The following is an 11,747-nucleotide window of genomic DNA, read 5'->3' on the forward strand; positions in this document are numbered from 1 at the left end:
CTTAAAATAGATAGGCCCCAGCGAGAATTGAACTCGCGACCCCTGGTTTACAAGACCAGTGCTCTAACCACTGAGCTATGAGGCCAGTCTTTTTGGTTTCCTGCTCAACTGGCTACACAAAGGGAAAGGCTCGGGTTTCCCGGAACGATTCATCAGCATATCGTTGATAGGATCCGGCTCAAATGCGTGGATAGCATCACCAAACTGTTATTTTTAATTTAAAGAACACATTGTGTTTTTATTATTAGTTCAATTAAAGGTGGTGGATATTGACCCAGGGTTTATTTATTTTTTCCTAAGACATTATCTTGAACAATATATCTTGTGTGTGTTTCAGTCGTATCTTGAGGTGGTTCCGTCTCAACAAAAGACTGGCATCCAGGAAGTGCGGCAGCCAATCGGCATCTGTCTTCCATTTTGCCAGCGTGTCTGTCCAGTCAGCATTTGCTTTTCATGAGAGCTGCACCCAGGAGAGCTTTGAGCGTGGCGCTGCTGCTGAGAGCAGGCTGAGGGCTGACAGGGGCTGTCTGTCCTCCATGTTGTAATAAGCATTGACATATCACACAGAATTGTTAGCCATGCATCCATAGAGGTAAGCTGCATTTTCATTCTTTCATCAATATTCCTCTGTTGTTAAGGCATCAGCCGGATATGAGCTGTGCCCTGAAAACCGGGGAGGGGGGGAGGGGAGGGGGAAGCAATATTTTTTTTTCACAACACATTCTAGAATTGAAGCTGCAAAGATGAGCATGTACTTCTAGCACACAAACGTAGCTCATGGAGATGAGTCTTTCTCTGTTCATGTCCAATTTTGGAGCCACCTGCTCCCAGTATTCTAACCTCCCTTCTGTGTGGTCAAGGCTGCGGGCCCCGTTGAGGCATTCCGAATGGGAGAGACGGCCACCGTCGCAAAGGGGACACCCCGAAGGAATTAACAGATGGTAAAGTGACAGCACGGCAAGTTTAATTTAGGCCTCAAAGTGGCGTCAGAGCAGGACGGCCCACGCAGCCACCGACGGCAATTGTATATCAAACAAACCTCAGTGGGGGGGAAAAAAAAAACAATCCAGCAGTACTTTGCTCATTCACAGAAAGTCCACACATTTCCGAAACAGGGCCTAATTCTATAAGCCGCTGGCCACTTTCAGGCTCGCCTTGTAAAGTACAAATGATCTACAGAGCCAATACGAGGAATAGCCGAAGCCTAACGTTGCACTGCCTCCCGGTGTTCTCTGCTTCCGAGCGTCAGCCATTTTGGAGAACTTCCCCTTTCTGTCCCTCTGCTCCAGGCACACTGCTACTTGTATGCAAGCGGGAGGAAAGAAGAAGGGAAGGATTTCCTCTCAACAGGCACTGCAGTGAAATCTCATCTCATCCCTGTTTTCCAAAACCCATCTGAGGGCCAGACAGGTTTGGCAGAATCTTCTTTCTATGTATATTTAGGTTTGCCGGTTTGCTTTCTGCCTGCGGGAAATGACACAGTGTGTTTGTTGAGCTCTGACTTGCGAGATTCTGTTTTAGCCTCGATCCTCTTGTCATATTTTTTTGCTGGCAGATGTTAAAAAAATATATTAAAAAACTGCTGTGATTCAGACCTCCAAGTCCAGACACTCCGGCCTGGTTATGGTTGACCTGAGCTCAAGCTCACTCTCTATTGACTGCAAGAATCACTCCACCCTACCCACCCTTGTGTTTTGTTTTCTGCTACTACCTTTCATTTCCTGGTTTGATGATCAAATTTGCATTTTGTCTACCGTTCGACCGCTTCTGCTCGCACTTCAACTGTCACTGAGGTCTGGATGAGATTCTGTTTGATAGCCTATTTCCAATTTTGGAGTGCCGACAAACAGTCTCCTTGGAAATATGGAGAAAATGTCAAGCTTTCAATGTTCCTCAGTGGAAGAGGTGGGGATAATAACCCGCATGTGCTCCTTGTTCTCAACTGGTGCCGTGTGGACTTGTTTTGTGTGTGGAGGGGGAGAGAAAGCCTCATCAAAATGGATGCCATATACCTTCGAGAGCACAGAGAGGAGAGACGTGGATCCGCTCGCCGTCTTGCTCTTAGCGCCGCATTTCACGTGCCCGTGGCCCTTTGCGTGCTTTAATGGAGGGGGGGGGGGGCTGAATAGGGACTCGGTCGCAAGGAATAGCGGGCGAGCGGTTCTCTCTGCATTGCAGCACTGTAGCCGAGGAGATGGAGAAGCAGAAAAGCTTATGTGGGTACATTGAGCTAGCCGTCCAATCGGGTACCTCGGAGCGGCGCTCAAACCAATCGGGCGCTCGTAGCCGAGGTTAAAGATTGACAATCGCTGGAGGAAGCAGCGGGGAGAGAGAGAGAGGAGGCCTTCTGGGATATTTGGAACCATCGTTTCCCTCATTTCACAACGCCCTCTATCATTGAAAAGAGTTAAAGCATAGGCTGAAGAATTCATGATGTGAGTAGGAATGGAAGGCATGCTGTTGATTTCCTTCATTGAAGCATGGATGTGAAGATTGTCTTATTTCTGCCATCGAATTTGCCGTCATGTATTTCAAAGTCATTGTCGTCGACTGTTGCCGTATTCCTGAACTCGACGCGACATCATTCTGTAAGATAGTCGAGAAAGCCACAATATCTTTTCACTCTCTGTCTTTGTGTATGGTCTGTGTTCACGGCAGACACATCATCACGTCCGAGGAGGAGGGGGGGAGGGAGGGAGGGAGGGAGGGAGGGGGAGAGTGCTTGGTGAACAAGATTTGAAAAAACAAAACAAAACAGAAAGCCTGCAAACAACAATAGCAATGACGTCACGCTGCTTCCAAAACAGGTTGACTGATACTGACAATAAATGCCTGATGGCCACAGCACATCTCTTTTCATTCACTTTCTCTCCCATTGTCTTCTGTTGCCAGAGTGCTGCTCTCCCACTTATTGCCAATATTGAATCTCTATTGAAGACTGCGCAGATGGACACTTGACATCAGTTCACTTGACTCATTTGAAGCTGCCAATTCATATTGACACACGCGTTATCATTTTCTGTTGCCAGCAAAATTGTAAGAAGTGCTTCTGGGCCTATCAGCATTGTTACGCCATTAGGAAATGACCAAAGCCACTGGAAAATAATCCATAAAGTCAAAACTCATGCCGGCTTTCAAACATTACAAATAATGAATGTGCTCACTCCCGCTACTAATTATTAATCCAGTGTTGTATTGTGATGGACTGATCTGTTTTAGGCAGCACTTAACAAGCAGAAAATTGTCTTTATTTATTTATTTATTTATTTATTTGCTTTAAGTGTGGATGGCTGGCTGGCACTGATTTTCGCAATGTGATATTTATCGCTACTGCATTAACACTCTTGTCTACATTGCAGCAGTTGAAATAAAGAAGACTGACCCTCCAACAGAGAAAATGGAAAGCTCAATGCGATCTAAAGGTGCGGATGAAACATCATGTTTTATTATAAATGATCATTTATATACCTTTGTATTATATATATTTGTAATTGTGGTCAGAACTTATCATCAGCACGACTTTTGACGATTTCATTACGGGTAAACTCTTTTCTTCCTGGGTAGAATAATCAAAGTCAAACACACTCTGACCGTAACGAAACGCGACCTTAACTAGCCCATCACGGAACCGTCACTGACTCATATCAAACTGTCACCCGCAACACAAGACTCAGGCTCGACAGAGCGGGCGACCCAGAAACGAAAGATGCCAAGTCCCTCCCACTCATCAAACGGTCACTCGTCTGCTGACACCTCCCCCGGCCCGGTGAAAAAGAAGAAGAAACCAGGTGCTGTTAGCAGCTCCAAAGACCAGGTAACCAACAAAATCATCAGATCACCCTTGGAACCTTGTTGCAGTTAAAATAGTAGAGGAGAATATTCCCATCATCTCCCCTTCAGCGCACCTTTTGTTGTCATTGTGCATCTCTGCTTGGCTTGGCTTCAACATGGCCTGATTTTGACCTCCCCCGACCTTTGTGTTTCTTTTTGCCTGCGTTGCAGTCCGAACTAAGACACGGCCCCTTTTACTATGCCAAGCAGCCGGCACTCACCACAGATCCTGTTGATGTTGTACCGCAGGACGGCAGGAACGACTTCTACTGCTGGTTGTGCCACCGTGAGGGTCAGGTGCTCTGCTGTGAGCTCTGCCCCAGGGTGTACCACGCCAAGTGCCTCAAACTACCAGACGAGCCTGAGGGCGACTGGTTCTGTCCGGAGTGTGAGGTACTCAAGCGGGAATATTCCGGAAGCAAACTTTCGGACGTCGAGTAACGAAGCCCTATTTTTCTCTCATTTTTTTTTTTCTTTTAGAAAATAACAGTCGCTGAATGTATCGAGACTCAGAGCAAAGCCATGACCATGCTGACGATTGAGCAGCTGTCTTACCTCCTCAAGTTTGCTCTTCAGAAGATGAAACAACCAGGTGTAAGTATGCTGCTATCACCATCTCCTGCTAGCTAAACGGTTAACCGCTATTCGAGTCAAAATGACTCGTAAATATTCATTCTCATTGATTTCTACCACCTGGCAAGTAAGCATTGCGAGCTTTTTTTTTTTTTTTTTTTTTACAGCCATCTTAGTCTCATCTTCACCTAAAGGCTGCCCTCTATTGCTCGAGCATGAGACGTTATTAATTTGCATGCGAGAACTCACCTGACATTCCCAAACATGGAAGTCTAGCGGCGGGCCTGTGTCAAGGCTCGGAACCACCAGAGTAAATATGCAAGCCGGTAGTGAGGATACAGCTGCCCCTTTCACTCTCTTTCAGGATCATCCTCGCTTGTCATCTCGCTCTCCCCACGCAGCTTCCACGCAGAGAAAGACTTTTAATTGGGTAATAATTACACCACTAACAAGTCCCTGTCTGGATTTCTCCCTTGACTGCTTGTGCTGCTTTTGTTTGATGGCACTTTTAGTGTATAGTAGTAGCATGACAGTTGTGATCATCGGTGGGGAATTATTTGCGGGAATCGCGCGTGTGCGTGGAATCTAACGTAAGGCCCTTTTATCTTTTGCTCCGTTTTAAAGACGGAGCTCTTCCAGAAACCCGTTTCACTCGAACAGCACCCGGACTATGCCGAATACATATTTCACCCAATGGACCTTTGCACTCTTGAGAAGGTGAAGGAAAAAAAAAAAGTTGATTTTAATTCTGCATGATTGATCAACTCTCACATGAAAACTTTTGTTTTCCGTCTGCGACGCAGAACATCAAAAAGAAAATGTACGGCTGCACGGAGGCCTTCTTGGCAGATGTCAAGTGGATTTTGCATAACTGCATCATATACAACGGAGGTGTGTTGCATCGTCGCAAATCAGAATAGATGGTATTTCTGAAACAATGTCTTTTCTATTTTGTAGGCAACCACAAACTGACAGCCACAGCTAAAGTTATTGTCAAGATCTGTGAACATGAGGTGAATATGCGGTCTGTGTCATTTTTTTGTTTTTAATTGTCGTGGAGATTAATTTTCAGTGATTGAATCTGCAAATGTAATTTTCTCTTTTTTTGAATACAGATGAATGAAATTGAAGTGTGTCCTGAGTGTTATCTATCTGCTTGCCAAAAGAGAGAGAACTGGTTCTGTGAACCCTGTGTGAGTTGAACTTGTTTATCTTTTTTTGCTTTGTGCAGCAATTTCAACATTACGTACGCGGAATAGAAATCGCTTTTTTTTTTAAATTTTATTTACAGAGTAACCCTCACCCTCTGGTGTGGGCCAAATTGAAAGGTTTCCCCTTTTGGCCCGCCAAAGCGCTGCGTGACAAAGACGGACAAGTGGATGCTCGTTTCTTTGGTCAGCATGACAGGTCGCCATCTTTTGTGCTTTGTGTCCGTTCCGAGTTAGATTTGGTGTCGCTAACAGGTCACGTGATGACACGCGTGTTCACTCTTTTAGGGCTTGGGTGCCTTTAAATAATTGTTACCTCATGTCCAAAGAGATTCCCTTCTCTGTGAAGAAGACTAAAAGCATCTTCAACAGCGCCATGCAAGAGATGGAAGTCTATGTGGAGAACATGAGGAAGAAGTTTGGCGCCTTTAACTACGCCCCCTTCAGGACACCCTACACTCACGACAGCAGCTTTCAAATGCTGCAGGACCCCTCGGACCCCTCGTCCGCCCCCTTCAAGGCCGAGAAACAGGAAAAGGTCAAGTTGAGCTTTGACATGACCGCGTCGCCCAAGATCTCGCTATCCCGGGCCGTGTTGTCTGGCGTTGGAGGAATCGTGACGGGCCGTCGGCCGCCTCTCGGCGACGGGCCTCGCTCCCCCGTGAGCACCAATTCTTCTGCGCACACGGGTTCAGACGGCGAGGACACAACAGACAAGTCCCACGTGAAGGGAAGTGTCGGAGAAGAGTCAATGGACTGCACAGGTACTGTGGCCGTTATTTCGCTTATACTGGAGACCTTTCGTCCTTATTTTTGCTTCAACGTCTCCTCGCAGGGTCACCAACTCATCCTCGACCAAGTCAAGCTGAGCCTTTGTCAGACAGCGCCAAATCTTTACATTCTCCCGGCAACACCAAACAAGAGAAGACACAGCTGACGGGAAGCATTTTGAATCTCAATCTCGGTGAGTCTATCGCTCACACCTTCGACACCTGTCAATCATGATCATCGGAATTCATTTCACATCCTTTCAGATCGGAGTAAAGCAGAAATGGATCTAAAGGAACTCAGTGAAACGGTTCTGCAGAAGCTAGGGGCCACCCCTGTTCTCACCTCTCCAAAAAGGCAGATCAAGAGCCGTTTCCGGACCAACTTGGACAAAACCATCGAAAGCTGTAAAGCGCAGCTCGGTCGGTCAACGTTCGAGCACATTCGTCCATTTGATATTCTGCTTTGGTAATATTGCTTTGTTTCCTGTTTGGGCAGGTATAAATGAAATCTCTTCTGAGGTGTACAAAGCTGTGGAGCACAGCGACACTGAGGACTCTGACGCTAAATCCGACTCGAGTGACACCGAGTACGCCAGTGATGAAGCACCCAAGGTCGAAGATTCCCAGGATGCTACACGCACCGAGGAAGCCCAGAACAAGAGTCGAGACCAGGAGCAATCATCACCAAAGGTCAATATGCCTCTGCTATCCGAGCCCGTAGCAGAGGATGTTAGCGCAATGCAGTCAGAGACGCCGGCTCAAGAAAAACTTCTGGAGAAAGATGGTCCAGAGAAGACCAAATCCCCCCCACCATTGCCCGTGTCCAGGGAGAAGGGACAAGTGAAAGAAGATATGAAGCAAAATGCGCCCGTGGAGGATTCTGACTCCGAGGGGGAGCTGGTTATTGACCTCGGAGAAGAGCAAGGGAAAAGGGAGAGGAAGCGACGCAAAAAAGACAGCACTAAAGCCAAAGAGTCATGTGCTAGTAAACCTGAAGGTGAGATGTTGCTTTTTATGACCATGTAAGTGTGACTCCTTCAATTCTTACGTATCCCATCCGTTTCCCCTCGAAGGTAAATCCCTGACCCCTTCGACATTCCCATCTCAAAGCAGCACGACCCCTTCCACACCCTCCAGCGTTGCCTCGCAGTCCCCGATGGCCATTCCCGTCAGCATGATTGCCGCCAACGTCAGCCTGGCCACCGTCTCCAACGCCCCGGCAACTCCGCCCTCTTCGTCCTCATCGTCAGCCTCCGCCACCCCGGGATTGAAGAAACAGCGCCCCCTGCTGCCTCGAGAGACGGCGCCCGGATCGCACAGCGCCACCGTGTGGAATCCCAGCGGCAAACTCCAGAACTCTTCGCAGAAATGGCTCCTGCGACAGCAGCAAGGCCAGCAGCCGGTGGCAGCCGCGCAAATTCAAGACAACAGCTCGGCGTCTTCTGCGCAGAGCGCACGTTACCACACCAGACAGTCCATCAAAGGTAGCTGAGGTCAAATGTGTGCAACTTGAAATCTTCAACGGAATCATATGAATCCTTTTCAATATGTTTTGCGTCGAGCACATCAGCTGTCACCCTGGTGTCCGGCTCTCCTGCATCAGCATCTGGATTAGGCACATCATCTCCGTCCTCCTCCATGGAAACGGAGCAGTACATCTCCACAGCCTCAGCAGACGTCGCTGCGGACATTGCCAAGTACACCAACAAAGTGAGCATTTCTAATCAAACTGTTCGTATTTGTCACGATGTAACATTGTTCTGAATTGCGAAAGAATGTGACCAGTTCTTCTTCTCTTCCAGATGATGGACGCAATCAAAGGTACGGTGACTGAAATCTGCAGTGACCTCTCCAAGAGTTCTTCAGGGAATACGCTTGCTGAGGTGCTCTTTTGCATCGACGCATTTCTATGCATTAACACATTTGCTTATTTTTTTTTATTTTTTTTTTTCAGATGAAGCGGCTCAGGATTGAAATTGAAAAACTACAGTGGCTCCATCAGCAAGAGTTGTCAGAGATGAAGCACAATCTCGGTAAGAACTTGATGGACGGACGTGGAAATACTCGACACAACTTGATGACACCAATTAAAACCGATCTCGTCCAGAGCTTACAATGGCCGAGATGAGGCAAAGTCTGGAGCAGGAGCAAGAGCGCTTGGTAACGGAGGCCAAGAAACAGACGGAGCTGGAGAAGCAGCAAGCGGTGGACGAGACCAAGAAGAAACAGTGGTGCGCCAACTGTCGAAAAGAGGCCATCTTTTATTGCTGCTGGAACACCAGCTACTGCGATTACCCTTGTCAGCAGGCCCACTGGCCCGAACACATGAAGTCCTGCACTCAGTCCGGTAAGAGAAACAAAGGACCGTCCGTTCCGGAGTTTTCTGTTTTCAAACGGCGGTGCGGTGGGTGTGTTTTGCAGCCACAGCTTCGCAGCAAGAAGTGGAGACTGAGTCGGCGGCAGACTTGTCAAACAAAGGAGCGGGACAGCCTAACTGTGGACCAAACGCTTTGCGAGAAGCACCGCTTTCCGCGTCTTCCGATAAAGACTGTGAAACCCAAACTAGCAGTGACAAAGCTGCTGTCGCTCCGTCTTAACGGTGTGCATCTACTTGTTTTTTTTTTTTTACCTGCTACACTGATTGATGTATACAGTTTGTTCTCTAGTGTTAAAGTGGCTGTATCCAAAGTATGTTTTATTTATTGGCTGCCCGTCTACTGTACAGTGTTCTTTTTCTGTTTTGAATGAGAAAATAAGACTGACAGCGGTTAGAAGTGAAAAAGAGGTGCCAGTTTGTCCTCCCACTTGTGTTAGGTAGCTTTTAAACAGCATGCGTCACTCAATCTTCTCGGACTAAATTGGCAAATGATGGCACCTACATTGCTGGACCACTTCACTATTGGAGTGCTACTGACAAATGAAGAGTTTGTGGTTAGTTACGGTAATTGATGTTTGTATTTGTTAATATGATGCCTGCTGTATATTGTATGCTGACGAGAAGACATTTTCAACAAGCTCTTTGTGTTGTTTTTTTTTTTCTTCTTCTTGTAAGTAGGCTGCAGTGGATCAATCAACCATTGTTCATGGAGCTTTTTAATTTGTGCTGCTCAACTCAAACAATTTCCACTCCAAACGACAAGCAGAAATGAAGAAAGACTGGCGCTTTATTCATTTTATACAACATTTTGCTGACTAATTAATACTTTTCCGCAAACAACAGAGCAGACGGACTGACGTACACGGAACAGCGAACTACTTAATTGCATTTGAACACACCCATCGTCTCTGTACTCGAGAACACCAGCGTGTTTAATACTTGAAGGACCCGCCTTTGCTTATTTATTTGGCCATTTGTGGTAGAAAATTGATACTGCTAAGTATTTCCTTATGTACAGTCACTAATATCGATGAGTACAGAGATGATGAGACCAAGCCAGCGAGGGTCAACGACATTTGGGTGATGGTCCTCTCTCACCGGCTCACTGATTGTGCACACCCAAAATTGGCTTACGGCTGGCCGTTAAGACGGTGGGAAGCGGCGGACATCAGAACTGTGGAAAAGAAGCCAAAATTGGTTTAGGGTAACTCATTGTGTTTGTTTCGACAATCACTTTGAAGATGTAGTAAGGCATGGCTTACATTCTTGAGGAACTCCTCTGCGACGATACGGGCTCTGGCGTTCACGGACAGCTTCATCTCGCTAATCTCCTTGTCGATTTCCTCCATGAAATGGATGACAAAGTCCACCAGCTTGTGTTTGTACATTTGCTCTGTGTGGAAGTTGGTGACCAAGAAGCTTATATCATAACCCTGAAAGAAAAGGTGTCAGAACATTGAGTACAGGATTTTTGTTGTCGTTTTTTGTTAACTAGCATGCTAACCCTCAGTGCTTTTTACCTCAACTGGCTTCCTCCTCAGAATGAAGAAGTTCTCTGCCCTCATCATCATGAATCGCATGAACTTGTGGCAAAGGATCTTTTCGATCTCATCAGCCTGAAGTGGCAGAATTGGAACGGTTGTTTTTAACGGTTGTTAAATGTTATTTTACAGTAGGACCTCCCAAAAAAAACTTTGTACTGACACCATGTGCTCAATAAAAGGAGTTCATTTTTGGGGAACACACACAAAAAAAGAAAGACAAAAATAAGTTAATCTGAGGCAGAATTAATGTTTTGAATTTTAATAGAGGCCTTGTGAATTAATGAAGTCAAGTGTGGCATCGGGTCTGCATTGAGGCTCCACTGGACTGATTTGAAGAAGCTTATTACCTGCTTGACGGCAATGCTGACCCTGACAGAGTTGATGGATCCCTCGATGAGAACCTTCTCCTTCTCATTGCGGCTGATTACAACAGGCTGAAGAAGCAGCTCTTTACTGCTCCTGGAAACCACAACAAAAGCAATAATCTGTCTGGGATGTAACCCAAACTAGATATTCATACAAAGTCTCAAATGATCCCAAATTAAACTGCAGTAATACGTCGGACTGCTGGACTTCTTCATTTTCAGAGCACAGTAGTTGCAGCAAGCCAGTTTCATACCTTGCCTGTACCTCCAGCATTTTTCCACCTATGGAGACTACCTTGTACAAGTTTGCACAGGTTGAAACTTGTGTGGAAGTAGCAATCCTTTGCAAAGCAGAGTGTCATACCTGACTTCCACTTCGGGCTTGTTGTGACGCTCCACCACCTGAGAGGAGAAGTTCTCCAGACACATGGCTGCCTGCAGGGTGGACCTCACAGCGTTTAAGTAAGGACGCAGAGTCGCAGTCTAAGGACAGTTTGGACACAGTCACAAAATCAGATGAGTGACATAAAATATTAAATTTCAAAAGCAAAGTGAAAGTAAAAGAGATCAGCAGAATTGAGGTTCAACCAAAAAACACGATTTTAATAGAAGGAATGTCAATGCTCTGATGCAAGGGAAGCTGATGATTTCATGTGGATGTTGACTCGTTATTATTATTATTATTATGTCAACCCTCTTGATAATTATAAACAATAAAATACGTGCTACAAAATGAGGGAAATGAATCAAGAACGGGAAAATACTAAGACAACCCACTTTAATTGAAACCAAACCCCACGTTTAGAAGAAATATGAAAGCAGGATGGGAACTGTTGATGTAGTCTGCCAAATAATGCATGATTATAAATGAACTAAGAAAAGATCAAGTTGAGATAAACCGGGACTTACCATTTTGACGCTGCAAAAGACGGAAGTTCTGAAGCCACGCCTGGGACCAGTTTCCGTAAAGATGACATTCTCCAGGAACAAAATGGTGCGCTTGTTTCGCTCGGTTTTTATAAATAAGGAAGTGTATTTCTCTGATGGGTCTCATCACTCCGCCCGTTTTGGGTGTACGC

General features: G+C 46.1%; 2 protein-coding genes and 1 non-coding gene across 6 annotated transcripts; 1 reads left to right on the forward strand and 2 right to left on the reverse strand.

The window, feature by feature from the left end:
* Positions 1-12: 12 nt before the first annotated feature.
* Positions 13-85, reverse strand: trnat-ugu (transfer RNA threonine (anticodon UGU)). Its single transcript has one exon. It is a non-coding gene; the product is annotated as a tRNA-Thr (tRNA).
* A 291-nt stretch (positions 86-376) lies between these two features.
* Positions 377-9,396, forward strand: LOC147048880 (MYND-type zinc finger-containing chromatin reader ZMYND8-like). Of its 4 annotated transcripts, none has more exons than XM_085925219.1 (23): positions 377-592; positions 861-941; positions 1,290-1,410; positions 3,360-3,422; positions 3,669-3,814; positions 4,003-4,224; positions 4,312-4,425; positions 4,769-4,834; positions 5,029-5,121; positions 5,208-5,295; positions 5,362-5,417; positions 5,520-5,597; positions 5,696-5,811; positions 5,901-6,376; positions 6,448-6,576; positions 6,647-6,802; positions 6,879-7,379; positions 7,456-7,866; positions 7,953-8,092; positions 8,185-8,265; positions 8,337-8,415; positions 8,490-8,729; positions 8,804-9,396. In XM_085925219.1, exons 2-23 carry the CDS (start codon positions 939-941, stop codon positions 8,977-8,979), a joined length of 3,555 nt encoding a protein of 1,184 aa, XP_085781345.1. In that variant the 5' UTR covers positions 377-592; positions 861-938; the 3' UTR covers positions 8,980-9,396. The 4 variants fall into 4 exon arrangements, with proteins under 4 accessions (XP_085781345.1, XP_085781347.1, XP_085781346.1 ...); XM_085925221.1 differs by having other exon boundaries at positions 4,081-4,224; XM_085925220.1 differs by lacking the exon at positions 4,769-4,834.
* Positions 9,397-9,448: 52 nt separating this feature from the next.
* On the reverse strand, positions 9,449-11,711 carry arpc4l (actin related protein 2/3 complex, subunit 4, like). Its single transcript, XM_085925227.1, has 6 exons — positions 11,578-11,711; positions 11,033-11,151; positions 10,651-10,762; positions 10,280-10,375; positions 10,022-10,192; positions 9,449-9,933 (listed from the first exon to the last, which is right to left on the reverse strand). The coding sequence occupies exons 1-6, from the start codon at positions 11,578-11,580 to the stop codon at positions 9,928-9,930; spliced, it is 507 nt and encodes a 168-aa protein (XP_085781353.1). The 5' UTR covers positions 11,581-11,711; the 3' UTR covers positions 9,449-9,927.
* Positions 11,712-11,747: the final 36 nt, after the last annotated feature.

The sequence above is a fragment of the Syngnathus leptorhynchus genome, chromosome 11 (assembly GCF_054491065.1).
Source record: "Syngnathus leptorhynchus isolate UIUO chromosome 11, UIUO_Slep, whole genome shotgun sequence".
In the NCBI taxonomy this organism is placed as follows: Eukaryota; Metazoa; Chordata; class Actinopteri; order Syngnathiformes; family Syngnathidae; genus Syngnathus; species Syngnathus leptorhynchus.